Genomic DNA, 26,381 nt, shown 5'->3' with positions numbered 1-26,381 from the left:
AGAGAGAGAGAGAGAGAGAGAGAGAGAGAGAGAGAGAGAGAGAGAGAGAGAGAGAGAGAGAGAGAGAGAGAGAGAGAGATTCATAAGAAAGAGATTATAAACACATAAGTTAGTTGTCTGGTCTGCAAGGACAAGGAGGAGGTAGTAGACATCTACTGAAATGGTAATTTACTCCCAGCATGGTCTAAAAGTACTAGTTCTGGGGGGTGCTGTGAACCTTCCATTAAAATTAGTTGTGATCTCGCTGAATGTTTCCCTTTGTGTCTCACAATTCAAGGGGACAGTAATGGATTGCCCTCTAACGACAACTCTCCTTCTTCACGCAAAACTATATGCACTTACCACACACACACCCTTCACTTGAAATTCAAAATTCAAAAAATGGTGACAATAAACCTAGCCTAGGAGTCCCCTTCTGGGGAGGGGACCAGAAATGTCCCCAGGTCAGACTCCTCTCTTGATAACAACCTCAAATGCCTTGAAACCTTCCTCAACTTTTTCTACATTAACTTCTGCAACATTCACGGTCTTAGATCTAATTTTCAATCTGTGGAACATCACCTCTCCTCTACTAATCCTAATTTTTTTTTCCTCACTGAAAGACAGCTGTCAGAGGTCACTGACAGTAACCCCTTCTTTGTTCCCTTCTACTTTCTCTATTCTCATTTTTGTTCCAAAGCTGAATGTTGCGTCTATGTAAGCAATGACTTAACTTGCTCTCGTGCCCACGCTCTTGATCTTCTGAGTTTTCCACCATCTGGCTTCAACTCAACTATCACTCTCTAACTAAATTCATCTGTGCTGTCTATCTGTCTATTCGGACAGCAGATGGTCATCTCATATCGGATGCAGATGGGTAGATGGCTTGTTGGGCTGAGTACTTTGAGCAGCTGTTCACGGTGAATCCTCCAAGCGGACAGCTACAAACTGCTGGATTATAGATGCTGGATGCTGATCCACCCATTGACGAAACAGCACCCTCCATTGATGATGTCAAAGAGGCTGTGACAAAGTCGAGGAGTGGAAAGGCAGCTGACATCTGTAACATCATTGCGGAGCTGCTCAAAGTGGGGGGTGAGGCCATGATCCGGGGGTTGCATGCTGTCTTGACTGCTGTATGGTATTCAGGTACCATTCCCCGACTGGAAAAAGGGGTTGGTCATCCCTATCTGGAAGGGGAAAGGGGACCGTCAGGACTGCAACAACTACCAAGGTATAACACTGCTCCGCATACCAGGCAAGGTGCTTGCCCATTTGCTGTTGATGCGTATCTGCAGTCACCAGCTGAAACACCAGAGACCTGAACAGTCTGGGTTCACACTCAGTAAGTCAACAACTGACTGGATCCTAGCGCTTTGCATACTGGTGAAGCACTGACGTGAGTTTCAACAAGGGATGCTTGCAGCCTATGTTAATCTCAAGAAGGCATTTGATTCAATGCATCGAGCGACACTAGGATCTTCTGCGTCTCTGTGGGATTCCTGCAAGGATTACTGATCTATTAACTGGACTCTACTCCAAGACTGTGAGTGCTGTGAAGTGTGGAGGGGGCATGTCCAGCTACTTTCCTGTGAATACAGGAGTGAGGCAGGGATGCATGCTTGTTCAATCACTTTTCAACATTTGCATGGACTGGTTATTAGGCAGAGTTGTAGACCAAAGTCATTGTTGAGCATCTGTCGGCAATACTGAGATTACAGATCTTGTTTTTGCCAATAATGCAGTAATCTTTGCTGAATCACTGGAGGTTCTGGTAATGACTCTAGAGGCACTGCACGAGGAGGCAAAGCCCTTGGGACACAAGGTTTCCTGGCCCAAGACCAAGGTGCAGGTGTTTGGAGGCTTAATGGATGAAACAGTACAGTCCGTCCATGCATGTGGTGGGGACATTGAGATCTCAGAAAACTTCACATACCTTGGTTGTGTAGTGCATAACAATGGTGGGTTGAGTCAGGAAGTTGTATGGCGGATTGGCCTGGCCCACAGCGTTATGAACTCGCTCAACACGAGTATTTGGCGTTGTCGGTACCTGTGCAGACAGACAAAGATTCTGATCTTCAAGTCGCTGGTGATCCCTGTCTTACTCTATGGTTGTGAGACATGGATGCTGAACACCGATCTGAAGAGGCAAATTGATGCCATTGCAGGATCATGGGGTACTGCTGGTATGACTGTGTCAAATCAGCAATTGCTCTGTGAGGCTGATTTGAGGCCGATTACCAGCATAGTTCATCAACATCAACTGCAACTACATGGGTATGTGGCACGCTGCCCAGAAGCCGATCCTACATATCGGGTTGTCTCCGAAAGAGATTACCCAGCATGGAGGAGGCTAAGGGGACATCCACAGAACTCATGGCTGTGGCAAGTCAATGCCTCTTGCTGGGAGTAACTTAGCATGGGAAGAGAGCCTGCATGGAGACTCACGAGGCGTGACTGCCTGGAATGGTGCCACAGAGTAGGCGAGTTGATGCGCCCCCAGCGTATGTCCCTCATGATTGATTGATCACTTTGCACTTTTTTGCAATAAATTCTATTTACCATTTCTTGCTCCACCCATGTATCTTATTCAAGTCTTTCTGTATCATTTCACAATCCATGTCATTTTCCACTCATTTCAGTAACTTTGTGTCATCTGCAAATAAGCTTATATAACTGTCCATCTTGTCTACCATATCATTAATATACAAAATGAATATTACTGGGGCCTGGACTGTTCCTTATGGAACTCCACTTATAACATTTTGATTTTTCACCTTTGATCATTGTTCTCATTTCTCTGTTTTTTAAGAAGTCTATTATTCAATCCAGTACTTTTCCCTGTAAACCACCTATGCTTTTAATTTCCATACCAATCTTTGATGCGGCATTTTATCAAAAGCTTTTATTTAGATCCAGGTAGACAGTCTGCCAATTTGTCCCTCTCCTGAATTATATCTATTGTTCTACTGTAGAATCTCAATAAGTTTGTGACACAAGATCTTCCACTTCTGAAACCAAATTGTCATCTAGTTAATGTGACTCTTCTAGCTGCTAGATCCATCTGTCTTTAACTATTTTTTCCACTATTTTTGCAGCAAAGCTTGTTAGGGGATCTGATCTGTAGTCTAGTGATTCTTCTTTGTTACCTCCCTTGAAAATTTATACAAATTTGGCCCTTTTCCAGTCTAGAGGGACTTTTCCTTCCTTAAAAGAACATACTATGATGTTAAGTAATATCTCTGCTGCTGGTCATTACATTCCTTCTGTATCCAGTTTGATGTCCCATTTGATCCTTGAGCCTAAGTCACATGCAACATTCTCATAACCTTGATTTCTTTGAATTCCACAAGGATCTACCTCATTTCCTTGTCCTTGTGCCCAGTTCTTGCTCCTTCAAACTTATTTTCTTTAATGAATGCTGATTAAAAAATGTAATTTTCAATGCTAAAATTAATTTTTTCACTTACCTGTTTTTCATACAAAAAAACTAGCAGTTCTACTGTTTCACTTACTTTCATCCGCCAAGATTTAAAAAAATTCCGCCTGGCGCTACACCTGCCAGTGTGGTGCCCGGCACTACCGATGGAATCGGCTGCACTGCCCCTCAGTTAATTCTCATGTGCATTAAAACAAACTGGGGGAGGAAGGGAGGGCACTTGTTTTTGTATGAAAAACAGGTAAGTGAAGAAATTAATTTTAGCATTAAAAATTACATTTCTATCAGACACCTGTTTTTCATACAAAACACTAGCAGATTCCAACATTTAAGGAGGTGGGAGTCAACAGGATGTGACAAGCGTAGAGGGTGAAATAACTGTCCATTGTGTAGACACTAACCCGTGGTAGGTGTTGACGTGGAGAAAGAGGGTGCTGGAGAATGCAGCCAGGTGCATGGGAGTACTCCTTGACCCACATGCCTCAAGAATCAGAGCCCTAGGTGACCAGTGGTGAGTGTCCTAGGAGCGTGCAGATGCCCATGACTGGAGGTATGAGCTGAGAAAATCGCTCAATCCCAGCTACTGACCCTCTACCCCCTGGCTGAAGGTGCCAGGACGGTACAAAAAAGCCCCCAAGAAAAGCACCCTTGAGCGTACTTCCTAGGGTTGTGCATGGGCCAGATGAAGTAGTTAGTCAACCACATGTCCAGTAGCGACCACTGGACTCAAGGCAAAGATATCCCCCTCCTGTCTTACTATTTCCAAGAGATAATGGTCAGCAAAGACCGAATGCATCCTCCAGCAGGCTGCCCTCAAGATAGTGGGAACAGAGCAGTTCTTCCACATGAACATAGAGGTAACAATGCCATGGATGTTGCGGGCACGGACCTTAAGCTCACAGCAGGAAGTCAGGGAAAGAAGCGTGGGCTGACTTAATGGTATCCCGGAAGGAGGAGGAAATTGCTGCCTTGGATATAGGTCTGGAAGGACACTTAACAGCAAGAAAGAGGTTTCGGAGTCTTGTAGGCGAGTCCGTCCTGTGCAGGTAGTGACGAAGCACCCGAATGGGACATAGTAATCACTCCACATCCTTAGAACCCACGACGGTAGCAAAGCTCTTAATACGGAACTTCTGTGGAGTACTGTGGGCATCCGTATCCATCTTGGCAATAAACTCAGGAAGATAAGAGACCAACAGATCATGTCCCTGCCAGCTCATCTTGTGAGAGAGTGCTTGGATCTCTCCTACTCTCTGTGCTGTAGCGAGAGCAAGCAGAAAAAGAGTCTTCCTAGTCAGGTCTCTGGTAAACGAGAGCCACAGAGGTTAAGTAGCGAAGAACCACATCCAAGTTCCAGGAAGGTCTAAGATCCCTGATAGGCCTCTGTGGCTGGGAAGAGCAGGTTCTGATAATAAGCTTTAGCACCTGGTCGTTGTTGAGGTCCAACCCTCTGATTGCCAGAATGCTGTTAAGCATGGCCTTGTAGCCCTTGATAGCAAAGGTGGAAAGATGACAAACCTGGTGCAAATAAAAAAGAAAATCTGCGACTTTCTGGACCGTGGGGTTGAAAATGGTATGCCCGTTGTCCTCGCACCATTTCCTGTACCTCTTCCACTTGTGCTGATAGTTCAAAGAAGTAGAAGGCCTCTTATCATGTGCCAAGAAATGTGCCACCTTAGAGGAGAAGCCTCTGTATCTCTAAGTATTGCTTGACAGTCTCCACCCAGTCAGCTGAAGCCCGTGGAGACTGCGGTGGAACTTGTGGGTGTTGGGCTGAGTCAAGAGGTCCCGCCAAAGTGGAAGGCATCGGGGTGGCTCTCGTGATGCCTCCAACAGGTCTGGAAACCACTCTCTCTGGGGCCAGAATGGCGCAATCAGGATGAGCCTGGTGTTGCTGGAAGCCCGAAGTTTATTGAGCATCTTCCTGATTAGAGGAAAAAGATGGAAGGCATACATGTCCTGGTTGTCCCAATTGTAAAGAAAGGCATCCGTGGCAAATGCTTCAGGATCCCAAAATGGAGAGACAAAGTTCAGGATCCTGTGTGGTGAAGAGATTGACAGTTGGGTAGCCCTATACCCACCACAATTGATGGCACACATCCATGTGTAGTGTCCACTCCATGGATAGAATCTGGTGCTGCCTGCTGAAGCAGTCGGCTACCACGTTGTCGGAGACCCTTACAAACTGGGTCAGAATTCACACCGAATGAACCTCTGCCCACTCTAGGATCTCCCGAGCCTCGTTGTTGAGGAGGGTGGAGTGGGTACCCCACCCCCTCTTTGCTCAGGTACGCAAGCGCCATGGTGTTGTCGGAGAAAACAGCAACAACAGAATTCTGCAGCACATCCACAAAGTGTTGGAGCCCCAGGCGAATCGCCCTAAGTTCTAGGACGCTGATATAGAGAGACTTCTCTAGGCTCTCCCAGAGACCACTCACAGAGTCCTGAAGGAGAGAAGCCCCCCACCCTTCATTCGAAGCATCTGTAAAGAGAAAGATATCCGGGATAGCCAGTTGGAGGGATTGACCCCGTGCCAAGTTCTGGTCCTCCAGCCACCACTCCAGGTTATGATGACTGCTGGGGGCCCAGCGGACAGGGTGGTTGTCTGCCATCGACTGTCTGTCCCACTGCTGGTTCAGCTGAATCTGAACAAGGTGCATTCTCCTCAATCCCGGCACTAAATGAATGAGGGAGAACAAGTGTATGAGAAGTCGCAACCAGTCCTTTACAGGTGGGGACGGACAACTGAGGAAGGAACGAATTGTATTCTGTAGGTTGTGTATCCTCCCCTGCATCAGAAAAACTCTCAAAGAAGGAGAGCGAATCAGTATCCCGAAGAAGGTCTTCTCCTGTTCTGGAGTCAAGGAGGACTTCTCCCAATTTATGCGAATCCCCAGAACTGAACAGATGTCGATGAGACAAGCTGTGGCTCTTCGAGCCTCGTCTGCTGACAAAGCTACGACTAACCAGTTGTCCAGATACCAGAGGATGTGGAAGCCTTGACGATGGAACTATGCTGAGTCAGGAGCCATGAGTCGAGTGAAGACTTGTGGGGCAGTAGAGAGGCCGAAGCAAAGGATTCAAAATTGTAAGTGGCAGCCCTCCCAGGTAAAACGCAGGAAACGCCGACTGTCTGGATGGATGGACACCTGGAGATAGGCGTCCTTCAGATTGAGACACCATCTAATTGTCCTTTCATATTGCAGACATGACGGTCCTGACCATCTCCATCTTGAACTTGGTAGTGACGATGTACTTGTTTAGGATATAGAGGTTGATGATGGGTCGGAAACCTCCCGAGGCCTTCGGAATGACAAACATGTGGCTGTAAAAACCCAGGGTAGGGGGTGCTTCCTCTATGGCACCCTTGGCTTTTAGTTGTTGGGTCTTCAACCAGAGCACTTGCCCTTTGAGTGATCCTGGGGCATAACCTCTGGGTTCCTTGAAGTGGGTTGTGAGTGGCAGGGGAACAGAGAAGGGAATCCTGTAGCCTTCCCTTAAAACATCAAGAATCCATGTCCCTGTCCCTATCTTGAGCCACTCCTCCCACCTGTGGGCTAGACAGCCCACAACTGCCCCTTGGTGAGGGAGGTAGTCACTTTCGAAAGGGCTTGTCCTTCCGTCCCCCTCCTTGCCCACCGGGATGAGAAGAGTGAGAACCGGGAGTCCCTGGCATGAGCGGTGATGGGTGGTCTTTGGGCGGGAGCGGCAGAGGGCCTTACAGCCATGGTGGTAGAAAGCCGGGGACCACACTCCACCAAAGGCATGCCTGGGGCAGGACACGGCCGGGCAAGAGCTCTGAGTGCAGCCTCATGGAGCATCCTATCAGCATTGCTCTTGGAGGACTGGAGCGCATCCTGAAGTCAGTCCTCATCGAAAAGGAAATGTGTAAAAATGGAAGATCTCCGAAGGATGCCCTTTTCGACCTGAGGCGGCCGAGGTAAGCCTCCCTCCGCCAGGCCCGCAAGTTGGCAATGACTAAGTCGAGTCCCTGCAAGTGTCATTAAGTGCCATATGTACAGCTTTAAAGAGCTGCTCCTCCAGGTCTAAGAAGTGTGCAGGGAGGATGCGAGCTGCCACAAGATACATGGCCACCAAGCACCAAAAGGAGTAGTTTAGAGCGTCTCCAGACCTGGCGACCACCCCCTCCATCCTGGCCACCTCCAGGTGTTCACGGAGGACGTGAGGCTCTCTGGCACTAGGGTTTAGGGCAGCGTGGAGGCTAGGGTTAACCAAGGCAGCTTTCCCATAAACCTCCTGACCCACCACACTGTAAATCTTAGCAAATCTGCCCGAAGGATAGCCAACTGAGGTAGGTTTCTTCTCATTTGCCTTCAAATAAGCACTGTTGGCTTGCTCCATGAAAAACCTGACAGGATGTGCCTTTCCAAGGAGGATGGGTCCCTTTTTTGTAGGTGTGGTGCTGGTACCCGAGGCAACTGGGCGTTCCAGTTCAATCTGCTGGTCCATTGCATCCTCAAACACCGAATCAATGTAATTCATCATACGATGGTACATGGAGGTGGTGTGAGGCGGGAATTCACGCCCCTCATCCTCCTCCAAGCCTGTTGGGATCCTGTCATGCCTCTCTGAGTTGTGTTGTGCCCTGCCAGGCCCTGGGGACGTTGAGGTACCCGAATCCTGCCACCCAGAACAAGAAGGGCAAGGAGAGCCAAGCAGGACACGCCGATCGTATGCATCAGCGTGTGTGTCGGGTTGGTCTGGGGACAAGTCACATCAGCCAAAACTGAGGCAACATGGCCACTGTGAAGGCTTGTATGAGCAGGACAGTGGGTTTGTTGGGCCGTAGGGTGGTCGTCAAACACTGGGCCTCTGTTGGCTGAAAAGACAGAGGAGGCAGCCCATGGGTAAGGCGTGAGCATGCCATCCTGTGGACGGGGAGACAAGACAAGAGGGCAAGTGTCTTTCCTAGCAAAGCCTTTACCCAAGGCCATGGGGGGAGGGGGGACAGGCTTACTGCACCAGCCCACCTCTCCCCAGTCCCCCCCAACAGACCGGTCCCGAGAACGGGGGTAGCTGGACACCACTGAGGTGGGGTGGGACTTCTTGATCCTCCTAGCATCATCCTTAGGTGGACGTGAACACTTAAGAGGCACCTCTAGTCCTCGGACAGCCCCCCTGGGTTCCTGACTCGGTGTGACTACACACACCTTTTTGCGTCAGGACTCTTGGGGGGGGGGGAGCAGGACACTGAACTGCATCAGGTCTGGGTCCGAAGACGAGGGCACAGCTGGAAGAGAGGGGTCAGTAGTGGGGGTAGGCACAGAATCATGCAAATCTCCTATCTGAGAAGCAACAAGAGTGTTGACAAAAGCAAGCACTCCTCCTGCCAAGACTTCAAAAACAAAGAGAGGTCAATAGCAACAGGGGTCTTAAGAGCCCTGCTGGGAAGCCGAATCCCCAGCTGTGAGCTCATCCTGGGACAAAACACTACTGTCCTTACACGAAATCTCTGAACCGCCATGAATGTTGGACAAATCAGAGGCAGCCGGTGAATCCTTTGTCCCCTGAACAGACGGAGGTGCCTTAACAGACTGCAATGTGCCTACGTCACAAGAGACATTACAAAAGGGTTGGGCAACAGAACTATGGGAATGTTTTGCCTGGTACTTATAGGTAGCAAAGACTTTATCACTACTCCAAGTAGAACACTCACCACACCTCTTACCTGGGTTGCAGATATCCCTGCAATTAACCCAAACAGAATGAGGCTCATGGAGGAAACTGCCCAAGACCCTGGTGCAGTCTGGTCTCGAGCAAACCTGTCTAGAAGACTTAGATGACCGAGAGCCGGAAGAATGTCTGTCAGCAAACCACTCTCCCCAGCAGCAGCAGGCTGCTCTGGACGAGCATACTGCCCATTAAGGTCCTCCACCATGAAAACAGGAAGAAACCGGCGGAGAACACGATGCACACCGAGAATTAACTAAGGGGCAGAGCAGTTGATTCCATCGGCAGCACTGGGCACTGCGCTGGCAGGCATAGTGCCAGGTGGAACTGCTAGTTTTTTTTGTATGAAAAACAAGTGTATGATAGAAACTATTCATTATTTCTGCCTGTGATTTTTCATCCTTGTATGTGCCATTATCAACTTTTAATCAAACAATTGTTTTGCTTTTATTTATTTTTTTAATTTTCCCATTAACATACCTATAAAACAGTTTCAGCTCATTTTTTCATAGTCAACTATATCTTTCTTATAGTTACTCTCTTAGGGTTTGGATATTTATTTCTTACTACCTTGAATTCTTCACAATTATTATGTCCTCTTTCTCCCCATCTATTCCATGTTGCTTCCTTTCTCACTTTTGATAATTTACATCTTGTGTTATACCAGTCTTCCTTTCTCTCCCCTTCAGTAGATCTGATTTTGGGAACATATCTGTTAATTCCCTCTTTATAAATGTTCATAAATATATCTCACTTTCCCTGTACATTATTTGATGTGTATAGTTATTCCACTCAACTTCTGGAAAGTATTCCCTCAACTTTGTGAAGTCTGCCTTCCTGTAATTATATTTTCCATTTTTGTGAAGTTTGTTCCTATTTACTGTTCCTGTATCACCAACCTACAAAGGTAAAAATAATATCATAATGTTTAGAAAACATGAAACATGTAACTATAACACAGGCAAACTAGAAGTGGAACAACATGGCTGGACCAAAACATAAACACAGTGTCAAACTGTCTCGTTGCTTCTTTGTTATGTAATGTTTAATTATATATTTTGACATATATTTTTTTGTTTTGTTGAAATATCATTTCTAAATTCATTTTAATTTATTTTATTTGTTTTTGGTAGAAAAATAATTTTATAGCAAATATATTTTGTTCTCAAATGAAAGTTTCTTTTGCCAAGTGCGCATAAAATTGGAATTTTGCGCATTGTGCAAATGATTGAAACAAAAGTGAGTGTGTGCATAAACCCAAAAATGCATTGACTGAGGTGCACAGTAAAAGAGGATCTCTGTACATATCACATCCAGTCCTTTTCCAATATGTAATCTCTCATTTCCAGCCTTCCTAATATAAACCAATCTATGTATACATGACTCTAAATGTTTTCCTTCCCCTTCCCGAATATAACATTTCCTCTACCTCGTGTCTAGCACTCTCCAGTACAATTTCTTTTCATTCTCACTCCTTCTCTTGTTTTTTTTCCTTAGTGTCTTTTCTCAGTTTTTTTTTTTTTTTCCCTTTCTCCTTGGTTCATATCTCTCCTTATCCAAATGTTGTTATATTGGCTTTCCAGCCTGCTTTCTAGTCCTCGCTAGAATTTCTTCTAATCCTACTTGTAATCCCATTTCAACTTTTAGTGATCTTTTAGTCCCCTCACTATATTTACCAAGTCTGCATATTTCTTACATTTCTTTTTTCTAGAATCTGTTCTTCATCTTGAACTGCTCTTCCTTTTCTTTGATCACTTGTATAACATGTCCTTAATTTTTTCTCACTTGTTTTTAACTTCCTTACTTGTATTTACCTAGTTGTATTTACTTAGTTGTATTGTACAGGGTTCGAGCGGGGCTCATAGTGTCCTGTTTCCATATCTCCATTTACCTTGTTTTTCTTTAAAGTTACGCACACTATGTACTGTGACAATTCTATTATCCAATGCATTCCATTTTTCCACCATTCTGTGTGGAAAACTGTATTTTCCAAAATCTTTCACACACTGCCTCATCCTGATCTTCTTTTCATCTCCTCTTGCCCTTCCATCTTCTTCCATCAACAGCACCAGGTCTTCTTTGTCTATCTTTTCAATATCATTTACTATCTTATACATTGCTATTAGGTCCCCACGTTCTCTTCTATCTTGTAAGGTTGGCAGTCCCATTTCCTTCAGTCGTTCTTCATATGTGAGGTCCTTTAATTTTGGTACCATCTTGTAGCAATCTTCTGTATCCTTTCCAATTTTCTTTTATCCTTTTTAGAGCTCGGAGACCATATCACTGCTGTATATTCCAGCCTTGGGCATATCATGCTTGTGATGATTTTTTTCATCATATCTTTATTCATGTAATGAAATGCCACTCTTATATTAGTCAACATCTTATATGATAGTCCAAATATCTTGCTTATGTGTTTATCAAAGCTCAGATTTTCTTGTATGATCACTCCAAGATCTTTTTCCTCTTTAGTCTTCATTATTTGCTTCTCTCCCATCAAATAGTTCCATACTGGTCTTCTCTTACTCTTTCCTAGTTCCATTATGTGGCATTTCTTAGCATTAAACTCCAATTTCCACTTCTTGCTCCATTCATAGATCTTGTTTAAATCTTCCTGCAACAGCAGACAGTCCTCTCTGGTTTTGATAACTCTTAGTAACTTTGCATCATCAGCGAATAAATTTATATAACTGTTTATCCCAATGTGAATGTAGTTTATATAAACTTGAAACATAATGGGGGATAACACTGACCCTTGTGGCACTCCGTTAGTTACTTTACCCCAAGATGAGTATGTATCTCTGATCACAGTTCTCATTTCCCAATCCTTCAATTGTGTGTATGAGTGTGTGCACACAAAGTTATGTGGTACCTATTTATGTAATACATTACATAAACCATATTAACTGTTAGTGATAACAGGTGTACAAAATGTGGACAAGAAAATCCTTCAGGTAACTTGGATTTTAGGATAACTTGGCCTGGTCCTCCCCAAATTGGTCCAACTTATGTGTAGATTACTGTAGGTATTTTTTTTAGTTTTCTTGTTTTGTTGTCATCTCATTTAAAATCACTGGTCTATAGTTCTTGGCAACTGACCATGTATTTTTGGCAGCTTATACTATGTAATATCAACTACTGTAAGAGAATGAGAAGGGGAGATGCTTCAGGGGAATGAAGGGAGGAGGTAGGGAGAGAAGAATAAGAAGAGCAGGAAAGAACCACGGTGGTTGGAATTGAACTGCCATCTCCACATTCTGTTCCCTGGTGTAGTATAGAATAAAATGGATGGGGGTATAACGAGAACAAAGGAGGGACCATAGAGGGGGAACTGTAACACAGGCTATGTCTATGAGACTTCCTTATTCTGGGTAAAGGATACGGAATAGTGTAGCTCATTTACATGATTGGTGGGGACAAGGATGGTAGGGAAGAGCAATAATATATTAAGGACAACATACAGAATCATTAGCTACACACGAGACAAAATGTGAGATCAGTCATTACCAACTAAATCAAACATAAATATGATGCCTACATAGGTGTCATTATATTGAAGGGGTTAAGAGTTTACAGATAAAAATTATAAAAAAATGTTGCACTAAATCAATAACAAATATTTTTAGTGAGTCATATGAAAAACTTTATAAATTCTAAGATTAATAAGAAAATAGAGTATAAAAGTAGCTACATTAACAAAAAAATATTTTTAGTTATAGGGAGAAAATTTTTTTTTACAATATATCACAAAATACAGCACAAAATCAAGCACATTGATATATTTCTCATAAAAGAAAAAAAAAAAAATCCCCATTATAAATCCAATATTGTAATGCTGCACCAAACCAAGCACATTATCACCTGAGGATGGCCTGTTGATGGAACCAGAGCGAAGAATGTACACGGCACGCGGCTGGCACTCCACGTCTACCGGTGGTAGAGGTGAGGCATGAGGAGAATGGGATAAGAACCATTCACTTCGAGTTCTCATGCGCTCAGTCTGTCTCTCGTGAACCTGGTGGATTGACATCAAGTAATTCATGTCTACAATATGATATACCAAGAACCATGAAAGATGCATTACTATTATTATTATCCTATCATTACTTCATCAATGAGGTATTTAAGAGGCTTTACCTTCAGATAGCTGCTCTACAAGTTTAAGAGACAACCGAGCCAGAATGCATTTATCCTTACTATGATTTATCTACAGTTATAAAAGAAATTATTTTATTCAAATAACTTTATGCACGAGTTGGATAAAGAAAAAGATTCACAAGAAAAATATAGCAGGAGGAGGCAGTAGACACCTTTTTTTGGTTTATGCAAGAGGGAAGACTGCCTAGAGCAACAAAATGTTGAAGAGATAGAGAGAGAGAGAGAGAGAGAGAGAGAGAGAGAGAGAGAGAGAGAGAGAGAGAGAGAGAGAGAGAGAGAGAGAGAGAGAGAGAGAGAGAAAAGCCCACTGGAACTGTAGGTTCCCTAAAAGGTCCAAAAGTAATCCAAAAGCCAGGGACAAATGTCTTGATACCTCTCTCTTAAAAGAAGTCAAGTCGTAGGAAGATGGACGTACAGAAGCAGGTAGGGAGTTCCAGAGTTTACCAGTAAAATGATTGAGAATACTGGTTAACTCTTGTATTAGAGGGTTGGACAGAATAGGGATGAGAGGAAGAAAAAAGCCTATTGCAGCAAGGCTACAGGAGGAGGTGGCATGCAGTTAGCAAGATCAATAGAGCAGTTAGTATGAAAATAGCAATAAAAAGATAGAAAGAGATGCAACATTTCAGCAGTGAGAAAGGCTGAAGGCAGTCAGTCAGAGGAGGGGAGTTCATGAGACGTAAAGCTTTTGATTCCACCCTATCCAATAAAACTATATGAGTGGAACAACTCGAAACATATGAAGAGTACTCCATACAAAGATGGATAAGGCCCTTGTACAGAGTTAGCAGCTGAAGGGGTGAGAAAAACTGGTGGAGATGCCGCAGAATGCCTAACTTCATGCAAGCTGTTTTAGCAAAAGATGATATGTGAAGTTTCCAATTAAGATTATGAGTAAATGAAAGACTGAGGATATTCAGTGTTGAAGAGGGGGACAGTTGAGTGTCACTGAAGAAGAGGGGATAGTTGTCTGGAAGGTTGTGTCGAGTTGATAGATGGAGGAATTGAATTTTTGAGGCATTAAAAACTACTAAGTTTTCTCTGCCTCAATCAGAAATCTTAGAAAGATCAGAAGTCAGGCATCCCTGCATGATCTGTTGACTTCCTTAAGGGTTGGTTGTCCCTGAAAGGACATGGAAAGATGTAGGGTGGTATCATTAGCGTAGGAGTGGATAGAGTAAGAAGTTTGATTAAGGTCATTAATGAATAATAGAAAATGAGTGATAGGACAGAATCATGAGGAACACCACTTTTAATAGATTTTAGAGAAGAGCAGTGGCTGCAATAGAACAGTCTGAAAGGAAACTTAGATAAAGTTGCAGAGAACGATAGAAATCGTAGGAGAGCAGTTCTGAAATCAAAGCTTTGTGCCAGACTCTATCAAAAGCTTTTGATATATCTAACTCAACAGCAAAACTTTCACTGACTCAGTAAGCAAAGCCAGAAGATCACCAGTAGAGCGACCTTGACAGAAGCCATACTGGCGATCAGATAAAAGATTGGGAAGCGACAGATGTTTAAGAATCTTCCTATTGAGAATTGATTAAAAAACTTTAGACAAGCAAGAGATTAAAGATATAAGACAGTAGTTAGAGCGATTAGAACGGTCACCCTTTTTAGGAACAGGTCGAATGTAGGCAAACTTCCAGCAAGAAGGAAAGGTAGAAGTCGACAGACATAGCTGAAAGAGTTTGGCCAGGCAAGGTGCAAGCATGGAAGCACAGTTTTTTGAGAACAATAGGAGAGACCCCGTCTGGTCCATAAGCCTTCTGAGGGTTTAAGCCAGCGAGGGCATGGAAAACATTATTACGAAGAACTTTGATAGTAGATATAAAATAGTTGGAGGGAGGAGGAGAGGGAGGAACGAGTTCAGAATCATCCAAGGTGGAGTTGTTAGCAAAGGTTTGAGAGAAGAGTTCAGCTTTTGAGATAGATGAGATGGCAGTGGTGGCATCAAGATGAAATAAAGGAGGGAAAGATGAAGAAGTAAAGTTGTTGAAGATGTTTTTTAACCAGATGCCAAAAGTCACGAGGGAAGTTGGAGTTTAAAAGTTTTTGACATTTTCTATTTATGAAAGAGTGGCAAGTTGAAGAACAGATTTGGCATGATTCCGGGCAGAAATATAAAGTGCATGAGATTCAGGAGATGGAAGGCTTAAGTACATTTTGTGGGCAACCTCTCTATCATGTATAGCATGAGAACAGGCTGTGTTAAACCAAGGTTTAGAAGGTTTAGGTTGAGAAAAAGAATAAGGAATGTACGCCTCCATGCCAGACTCTATCACCTCTGTTATCTGTTCAGCACACATAGATGGGTCTCTGACACAGAAACAGTAATCATTCCAGGGAAAATCAGCATAATATATACCTTCTCAGGTTCCCCCAACTGGCAGAGACAAAATGCCAGAGGCACCTCAGTTTTGGGGGATCCTGAGAAGGAATTGGAGAAACAGGACAAGATACAGAAATGAGATTGTGATTGGAGGAGCCAAACAGAGAAGATAGGGTAACAGCATAAGAAGAAGGATTAGAGGTAAGGAAAAAATCAAGAATGTTGGACATATCTCCAAGATGGTCCGGAATATGAGTAGGATGTTGCACCAGTTGCTCTAGGTCATGGAAAAAAGCAAAGTTGAAGGCTATTCACCAGGATGGTCAGTGAAGGGAGAGGAAAGCTAAAGCTGGTGGTGAACCTTGAAATCTCCAAGGATGGAGATCTCTGTGAAAGGGTAGAGGGACGGAAGAGAGAGAGAGAGAGAGAGAGAGAGAGAGAGAGAGAGAGAGAGAGAGAGAGAGAGAGAGAGAGAGAGAGCTGCCTCTGAGTCAGCTACCTCCCAACTCCCACCCAGCCCAAATATGGTGCCAGGAAATGTTTTCTGTTGCCCAGAGTGAAAAGGTTAAGTGTCAACTTCTCTTTTGGCAAAAATTTAATGCTAATAATATTGAATAGTTCAACAATGGATATCCAAGCTCAGAGACCGTCTGACAATGGAGATGAAATATGACTGACATTTGTTTGGATATCATCCAAGAAGGACCTCATCATGTCACTGTCTACTCTCACTCACAGAGATGCCACTGGTCATTTCATGCTGAAGTGTCCCTGCTTCCATACACCCTGTGTAATCTTACACTCCAAGCTTGATGCCCTTTACCCTTTATCCTTCACCCCACCCACCCTGCTGGCAGTGGTGAGTCTTGAATTAGGGATGGTCTCCTGCTAAATCTTAAATGATAAGATTTACCTCACTTTGATGGTCGTCACAACTCTAAATGAGTGCTTTTCTAGCTGAATAGTACACACTGATTATGCTAAATGAGTGGACAATACAAATAGTTTAATCTTATTTATACGCTATTAAATTACTTCACTTATGCTTAATGATATGATGCCATATAGCTTTATAGTTAACCTCTTTGCTCGGGCAAGAGAAAATGGCTCCCTGTGCTGCAGCCGGGCAGGGTGAGGATGGGGAGATATTCAACTCAGAGACAGTTCTCTCTCTCTCTCTCTCTCTCTCTGTGTCTACAGAAATAATGATGATGGTTAAGTGATTTTTCATAATAGGTACGTATATTAAAAAATAAGCTCATGCAAATTTTAGAGAAAAATTATAGTTTTGCCTTCTCTAGGCCTTTTTCTGAAGATGACAAACGAGAAAAACATTCATTTTTATGGTAAACTAAGCTATTGGTACCATAAAAAATGCAAATAAATAAAATATAATTATTTCCAGCAGGGTGCATCAGTACTTATCCTGGTAGAAACAAATCATACACCTTCGTAATAATGAATAAAATCCAGTAAGCCATCGTATCATATATGATTTTCTTTTTTTTTTACGTTAAGGCCTATAGCACCTGTAGGCATACTTGAAGAGTAAATGTGGGAAGCACTGTTAAGCTTCTGCCCATTTATGAATATGTATACCCATATTAGGGCCCATATCACCCAAATGCATCTTTGGTGTAACCACCTAGAACCTGAGTATCATGGTGACATGTAGCTAACTTTAAACCACTCGACAAATGGCATAGCTTGAAACTGGTATGTGGTGGAATTCCAACCTATGTGTGGATGTCTACCTGATCCCACGCTCACCACCTTATCTATTCTGCCTCTGCCTCCCTCTACATTCTGAAAGATCTCACACAGCATTCAAGAGAGAGAGAGAGAGAAAAAAAAAAAATAAATAAAAAAAAAAATAATAATAATAATAAATAAATAAACAGCAGAAAACAGCCACGACACAATATACATGTCATCGGATATGTCACGGGTGCTCTGATGATGCTATGTCATGGGTGCTCTGATGATGCTATGTCATGGGTGCTCTGATGATGCTATGTCATGGGTACTCTGATGATGCTAGGTCATGGGTGCTCTGATGATGCTATGTCATGGGTGCTCTGATGATGCTATGTCATGGGTGTTCTGATGATGCTATGTCATGGGTGCTTTGATGATGCTATGTCATGGGTGCTCTGATGATGCTATGTCATGGGTGCTCTGATGATGCTATGTCATGGGTGCTCTGATGATGCTAGGTCATGGGTGCTCTGATGATGCTATGTCATGGGTGCTCTGATGATGCTATGTCATGGGTGCTCTGATGATGCTAGGTCATGGGTGCTCTGATGATGCTATGTCATGGGTGCTCTGATGATGCTATGTCATGGGTGCTCTGATGATGCTAGGTCATGGGTGCTCTGATGATGCTAGGTCATGGGTGCTCTGATGATGCTAGGTCATGGGTGCTCTGATGATGCTAGGTCATGGGTGCTCTGATGATGCTATGTCATGGGTGCTCTGATGATGCTATGTCATGGGTGCTTTGATGATGCTAGGTCATGGGTGCTCTGATGATGCTAGGTCATGGGTGCTCTGATGATGCTAGGTCATGGGTGCTCTGATGATGCTATGTCATGGGTGCTCTGATGATGCTATGTCATGGGTGCTCTGATGATGCTAGGTCATGGGTGCTCTGATGATGCTAGGTCATGGGTGCTCTCTGATGATGCTATGTCATGGGTGCTCTGATGATGCTATCATGGGTGCTCTGATGATGCTATCACGGGTGCTCTGATTATGCTATGTCATGGGTGCTCTGATGATGCTATGTCATGGGTCGGATACTCTGATGATGCTATGTCACGGGTATTCTGATGACACAAAATACACATTGTCTTGAAGGGGTTAAGTACAAAAAAATTGCAATGGTAAATGTCTTGGTTGGCTCAGGTGTCCCTTACCTCCACAGTGACATTTGGTGGCTGCTGATTTCACAAATACCCCATTGGGTCTGCATATTGTGACATTAATTAGTATGGACAAGCAAATGAGACTGAAAGTTTATAATATGAGTTAGGACACAATCTGCTATGTATACCAAGTGTGATAATGTAAATAAGGTTTAATCACTGTGGACAAGACTGATAAAGTCTGCAATATGAATGACACCATAGTTTAATCTGCAAGGTAAAGTGTCATCGTCTAAATAAAGTATTATCACATAATTGAAAATTATAATTGTCTAGTCTCTTTGTGAGCAAGATCATAACACTGCCTATATCTTGAATTCTCATGTTACATAAATATTTCAATCTATTAATATATTCTGATTTCATTGATTTTTTCAAGAATTAACTGATAATAAGAAAAAAAATAAATAAATAAAGGGAAATTTTTCTAGTACAATGGAGACTCAATACTCGAACATCTTAACCCCTTTCCAGCAGAGGATCTATGTAAAGACGCTTCAACAATGGGAATTTTTGTCGGATCGGCTATATATAGATGTTTGTTTTTATTTTACTGCACTAAGTTATAGCATGATCTATATATAGACGAATCTTTACAATTGACAAAATTCTTAAAATAAATAATTATTTGGCATCTCAAATAGCAAAACACTAGTCAACATGGCCTCTCCAGGCCAGTCACCACTTGTGCTTTGTCGATGGTGGATGTGGTACGCACATGAGCTCATACTGGAAATTTTTGCAATTTTTCCACTTTCTTTTATTAATAGCCTATCATGGCAAGGAGAAAGAACTGTACCTTATGCCAGAAACGTTGCTTAAAAATGAATAGGCACAAAACAAGTACGTATGTGAAAAATATGAAGTAAAGTTAAAGTAAATTACATCCAAGTCACAAGTCCTGGATGTGAATAGATGTCACCTGTTCAGTTTTGCGGCAGAATCTATATAGATTCAATTGTTTGTTCAGTTTTGTGGCAGAATCTATATATAGATGTCAATCTGGAGTACCCATTTGCAGGGAAACTATATATAGATGTATGGATGAAAATAGGTAGAGCCTATATAAAGACGATTTTTTATTTAAGAGTACACTCATCTGCCCTGCCGCTGGGAAGGGATTAATAGTAGAACTTTTCGATACTTGAATGTAAAAGTTTGATTTAATACTTGAAAAGATACCTGATCGTCAAACATCCACACACGTGGTTGTAAACAAAGGATCTCTGACCTCTCGCTCTTCCCCTCAGCCAGTTTTGTTGCCGCGGTCTTCAAAATAACATTCTCCTGTTCTGTCTGTAGTTTTTCATTTATAAACTCAAGTTAACACCAAGGGCTTATTAGTAGTGAAAATATCTGGTAATCGAACAACCACATACATGGCTGTAAACAGAGCTCTGGCCTCTTCCTTCCCACTGCCACTATTGTTCTGTTCTGATACCAATATTACCAGTAATACTGAAGCAAAATACCAGTATTCCGGTATACCAGATACCGGTGCTGCAGTCGAGAGAAAAACAACATTCTTCTGGGTTCTGTTAGTTAGTTTTTCATTTAGAAATTTATAATGGCACCAAAGAGGCTTATTAGTGGTGTAAATAAGGAATCTGGTGAGAGTGCAAGTGTTAGTGAGCCGCAGCCCTCCACTAGTAGGCTCACAGAAATCACACCAGGAGATACTACACGCTTTCAATGATAGTGACTTGTCCGACGACGACGTCCCTCCTCCTCCCCACCTTTCTCCCATCCTCTTCTACATTATCCATCACCAGCCTTCACTTATGGTATGTTCAAATCAAAATATATATATATATATATATATATATATATATATATATATATATATATATATATATATATATATATATATATATATATATATATATATATATATATATATATATATATATATATATATATATATATATATATATATATATATATAATTACATTGAAATTTTCCTAAACTTAAGGTTTATGAAAAGATTAGAACGAATTACCTGATTTATAAGTATCGATAGTCAAACTTTTTGATACTCAAACAACCATTTGGAACGAATTAACTTTGAGAATTGAGTCTCCACTGTGCTTACAAAAAAAGTGAAATTGTAATATACAAATGTGAACATTATAAAATGTATATAAATCAGAATACCACAAAATTCATCGAACTTGCCATGTAATAAAATAAGTAAAGGAAGACTTTTACTTACATATCTTGTTCATAAAGACCCAAAAGATGTACTATACTAAAATCACTTGTCTTGTGATGCTAACAATATGTTAATCTACATATTGACTATTCCTTCATAATAAAGACTTCTAGGAATGCATATCTAAAAACCACAAAAAATTATTTGATATTCATAGTTAGTAAACCAAATATTATGCAAAGCTACAACTGAAGTGTTTGTCATGCCAGTACTGAGACCAAGCAACAAATACAAAGAGAGGCAGATGGTAATGAGTGGTTGGTGAGTATGTAGAGGCTCTGGTGTGCAATACTTGAGAGAAAATTTGCACTGAGACAGTTTCCTGTGTGTGTTGAGATGTTTCCCTGCTAACCTGAGGGAGGTAGGAGAGACTCTTGGTACTCTCGGCATAACGGTTGACTTGCCGTAGCTCATCCAGTGTCATGCGCAGTGCTGAGTGGGAGCTGCCACTGCTGCTGTCCTGTCCATTGCCCTGTGGCACAGTGCACACACACACTAAAGCATTCACTGGAGCAACAAGCATGAGCAGATCCAGAATTTTGTACAATGAAATTTTAAAGTTAAGCTCACTACACTTCAGAAAATTGAAATTCTTAAGTACTATGAATTTCAGAACTTTGCTCTTGATTACAAATGAGCAAATTTCATGGAGTGTGAATGCTGGATCAGCTCCAGGTGCTCCTCAAGGTTATGGAACACTCACACCTGACATGTGTTTGTTGGTTAGCAGGTCAGTGATATCAAAATCTACTAACTAAATTATGGTATACACACAGTTATTCTTTGTTAAATAACACAACATTAATCCCTACCCATGTTAACTGTGTTAAGTTATGCATCTACCACTAAGCTATCAAACTCAAAGTCAATATCCACCGAAATATCCACTAGCAGCATTCTTCCCAAAGAGTGTCAAAGTCAAGCCAATAATTTCTAATACATCATATTAGCCTAGTGGATTTTCTTTTACTCTGTGTACACTGTGTAGTATTTGGGAGAAATGACACTGAATTAATATTATAGTGTAGTGATGCAGTGCAGTAAGGCATGTGGGAGCTCATGAGAAAAACAGTAAAGTACAAAATAACAGACAAGTTAGAGCAAAGAAAGATCTAGTTAAACCATTAACTACAGTGGTCCCTCAATTATGCTTAAATTTTGAGGTTGTGGAGAGAGAAAAAGTGAGAGAAAAAATAGATGAGAATTAATTTTAAATGAAATTGTGAATGAACGATTAAAAAATCAACATATGAACTGAAAATCCAATGGAGGTAAACTGATAATCAAAAACAAAACACATCTGCTATGATATTGAGCATCAAATCTTTTATTTATTTATTTTTTTAATGCCCTGACCAAAAGCGCCTGTAGAAAACTTGAAGAGTATTGGAAGCGCTGTTAAGCTTCCACCCATTAGTGGCACAGGCAATTTAATTTATAATGGTACCCATATTAGGGCCCATATCACTACCCAAGTGCATCTTTGGTGTAGCCACCTATAACCTTAGTACCATGGTGACATGTAGGTAACTTTAGACCACTCATCAAATGGTAAAGTATCAAGGCGATACGTGGTGGGATTTGAACCTACGCATGGACGTCTGCCCAATCCCACGCTCACCACCTTTTCCACTATGCTACCGCCTCTCAATTAGAAAACTGAATTCTTACTGCTGTAAGTGAAAATCAAAAATTTCATTGAACATTCTAAGAAACGAAAAATTCATCTTCACTCTGTTACAATAATCATGGTCGTTCTGGTGCAAGTCCACTGAAAGCATGATAATGTATGTGAAAATTAAAAGAAGGAAATCAATGAACATCATATGAAATAATTGCACACAAATAATGAATACATAATGGGGACCACTGTACTTCACTGAAGGTTATATTGCACAGAACAGGAATCATGAAGCAAAACCCTTTTAAAGCATCATCAAACAGTACATAACTCAGATGTTAGTCAGCGGGTAGCACTACCATAAAACCCACCTTGTACAGGCCATTCTCCTCCAGGGAGGTGGAAAGACGTGTGCATGACTCTTGCAAGGTGTTCTCGGGCACGCTAGTCACAACGCCACCTACAGCTCCTGCCTCACTGCTCACACCGCCCATGTAAGCCAAACCGCTGCTTTCTGGGATGTGGATCAGCTCAGGGGTGGACTGTGATTCCTCTTGGCCAGCCATTGCTAGAAAGACATGGGACAAGGTGATGCAATTTGTCAGTGCTTTCTTTGGTGTGGATGCAATGTATGATAGATGACTGCTAAATTCTTAACTCAAAGGGTGCGTCCGCACTGGGAGTGAGAAAGCAGGTGAAAGCAAGAGTGAGAAACTTCAATACATGACAACCAAAGAAGGTGGCCACACTGGCAGCGGCCACAGGATGGCTACCCTGTGGGTTTAAAAGTGAGAAAGTGAGAAGAGTTAACAGCTTACTTTTCTTGCCCAAGTTCGTCGGATCGGAATGAGTGAAGTCACAGATACGTTTCTATATTACCTGTTGTATCTCACCTCAGAAACTAGATATGAAATTTGGTTGATACTGTTAGAGTCAAAGAGTAATTGCAAAACTCAAGATATGCTCACAGAATTTTGTTTCGAACAAAGATATAGAAATTATGACAAGTTCAAGTTAACCCTTATCATTTCGGGATGATTGTAGCGTCGCGTGTGGAGAGGCAGGGATCGTTCCAGGAATCATGATTTTTATGTGCTAAACGTTTGAATCTCTCCCCCTTACTATTGTTCCTGGGGCAAGTGGAGGTATCTAGCATCTTGTCTCGCTCACCTCCTCAAGCCTTGAGGCTTTTTCTTATTTATTGTATTACTATATATGTAAAAATCTCACATACATATGTCAAGTTTATCCATTAGAACAGTTTGATGGAACAAACCCTGCAACCTCTCTCTCTCTGTATCACTGCAACGGTTACTCACTTACAGGAAATCATCTGCAAAGGACTGGAGTGGAAGCCATGTATGTCTAGTTAGCATGAATGACACTGTGTAACTGACTGACAGACAAATGTCTGGGTATAGTATTATGTTATGGTGATGATCCTTAACTTCACTCTGGACGATAGATAATAGCTCCCGGCCCTGTATCCAGCTGGGTGGCGGTGGCAAGATACCTGACTATGAGCCAGCTCTCTCTCTCTCTCTCTCTCTCTCTCTCTCTCTCTCTCTCTCTCTCTCTCTCTCTCTGTGAAAATAATGATGATGGTAAGTGATTTTTCATAAAAGGTACATACATTAAAAAATACTATTGACCCTCGATAACTCGGACTAATAGGGGGAAACGTTGTTCTGACAAATCTGAATGTCCGACATATGAATTCCTCTTCCCCTCCTCCACACACACACGCGCTCCGTGGAGAGTGGACGTGCCTCCTTGCTCAGAGTGTTGTCTAACTAACACTCCACACGCTAAACAATGTGCTTGGAGTGAGAACCGTTACTAGTACAAAAGAGCAACCAGAGCGATTGAATGAGTGTACAGAGTGAACGTAGCCTGATGGAGTGTGCATAATAGTGATCGGAGGTGTTGGAGCCTCCGCGCTCCAGACGACGGCGCGGGAAACAAACAAGGGCCAGCCATAAACAGCCGCCAACGCATCCCACCACATACACAAAGCTACCAGACCTGGCCGCCAGTGCACACCACCACACACCCACACACTCCCAGGAAGAATGAAATGGATAGACCTGTAAGAAATAAGTTACCAAATTAAAAATATGCCAATGAGGCCCAGGGAGCAAAACCAAAAGTGGCCATACAAAATATGAGTCCATCTTCAACAGGAGCAACAATGCAAGGAAGATTGGTTATGCTAGAGAAGAAATTTGAGGAGTTGGTGAAGGAATTAAAAGTTCAGAGTGAGGAGGAGCAGGATAGAAAATTTCGCAAGGTTTTGAAGGAAAGAGTTAAGAGACTGGAGGAAAATGAAAAACGATTGGTGGATGAGAATGCACACTTGAGAGTGGAGGTTGAAAAATACAAAAGACGGTTGGAAGAGAAAATGGAGAAAGTTGTAAAGGAGAAAGATGACTTTAAGGAAATGATCAGTGAGCAAAGTGTAAGGTTTGAAAGAGAGTGGGAAATGAAGAAAACACAATGGACTGAGTCGAGGGAAGCTAAGATGGTTGGTTTACAAGAAATAATTAAAGATCAGTTGAATGAAGACAAAAAAGAAAGGTCTAAGGAACTGGTTAATGTTATGAAGAATAAGGAAACATTGATAAGAGAAATAGCAGAAAAGAAGAAGAGTGTGTTAATATTTGGGATGAAAGAACAAAATATAACATATAAGCCTACGAGAATTAAGGAAGAATTAAAAACGGTAAGAGATCTGCTAAAAAATCTAAATGATAAGGAAAAAAAAGACCTACAAGAAGAAGTGGAAGAGATTCATAGACTGGGTCCGTATAAGGAGGGAGTAAGGAGACCGATTAAAGTAGTACTGAAGTCACAACAATCTGCGGAGAACATTTTATATAGTACATCAAAATTAAGAGAGGTAGAAGGTTGTAAAGAGGTGTACGTAAGAATAATAGAAACGAGGAAGAGAGAAGATATAAGGAATTGTTGGAAGAGGCGAGAAGGAAAAAATGATGTGCGGTCTGAAGAGGAAAAAGAAAAGTTTTTTTGGAGAGTTATAGGAGAGAGAGTCAGAAAATGGTATGTGGCAAAAAGGAATGCGGAGGAACCCCTAGAGGGAGCAGTGGGTGGACCATAATGTATACTAATATAGATGGGATACTGTCAAGTAGATTGGAATTGCAAGACTATATGATGGTGGAGAAGCCTGATATAGTGTGTTTGACTGAGACAAAATTACATGAAATAAAAAAAGGTAAATTTGGATAATAAATATAATATATGGAGAAAGGATAGAGAGGGTAAAGGTGGAGGAGGAGTTATGATTATGATGAAGAAGGAGATAAATGTGGATAAGGTTTGGTATGGGAAGAACAACGCAGAAGTGATAAGCATAAGGTTAAAAAGTGATGGAAAAGAATTAATAATCATGGTGACCTATGTACCTCCTAAAACAAGTTCTTGGAGATTAAGGGAATACGACAATATGATCAAGAATACTTTACAGAGTTTGGAAAGTGTATTAACTGAAAAAAGAAAGTTTTTTATTTTTTTTTTTATTTTATTTTTTTTTACGTAGGGAAGAGGGCCAGCCAAGGGCAAAAAAAAGAAAGTTAGAAAAAGGCCCACTTGAGCGCTGGCTCTCCAAAGACTTCAAAAAGTGCCAAAACCGTCAGCCAGAATTAGGGGAGCAAATGCCTCGATACCTCCCTCTTAAAAGAAGACAAGTTGTAGGAGTTCGGAAATACAGATGCAGGGAGGGAGTTCCAGAGTTTACCAGTGAAAGGGATGAATGATTGAGCGTACTGGTTAACTCTTGCATTAGAAAGTTGGACAGAATAGGGATGAGACGAAGAAGAAAGGCTTGTGCTGCGTGGCCGCAGGAGGAGGGGAGGCATGCAGTTAGCAAGATCAGTAGAACAGTTACCATAAAAATAGCGATAAAATATAGAAAGGAATGTAACATTTCGGCGGTGAGAAAGAGACTGAAGACAGTTAGTCAGAGGAGGGGAGTTGATGAGACGAAGACCTTTCGATT

At 42.0% G+C, this 26,381-nt stretch overlaps 1 protein-coding gene across 1 annotated transcript; it reads right to left on the bottom strand.

Annotated features, from left to right (window-relative positions):
- On the bottom strand, nucleotides 1-24,434 carry LOC123498651. The gene is made up of 4 exons (XM_045245964.1): nucleotides 22,735-24,434; nucleotides 21,095-21,214; nucleotides 12,971-13,124; nucleotides 1-1,169 (listed from the first exon to the last, which is right to left on the bottom strand). The coding sequence occupies exons 1-4, from the start codon at nucleotides 22,927-22,929 to the stop codon at nucleotides 1,063-1,065; spliced, it is 576 nt and encodes a 191-aa protein (XP_045101899.1). The 5' UTR covers nucleotides 22,930-24,434; the 3' UTR covers nucleotides 1-1,062.
- Between the last annotated feature and the right edge of the window lie 1,947 nt (nucleotides 24,435-26,381).

Source organism: Portunus trituberculatus, chromosome 48, assembly GCF_017591435.1.
Source record: "Portunus trituberculatus isolate SZX2019 chromosome 48, ASM1759143v1, whole genome shotgun sequence".
Classification (NCBI taxonomy): Eukaryota; Metazoa; Arthropoda; class Malacostraca; order Decapoda; family Portunidae; genus Portunus; species Portunus trituberculatus.
Note: the sequence above shows the minus strand (reverse complement) of the source record. Positions and strands in the feature narration are given on the sequence as shown.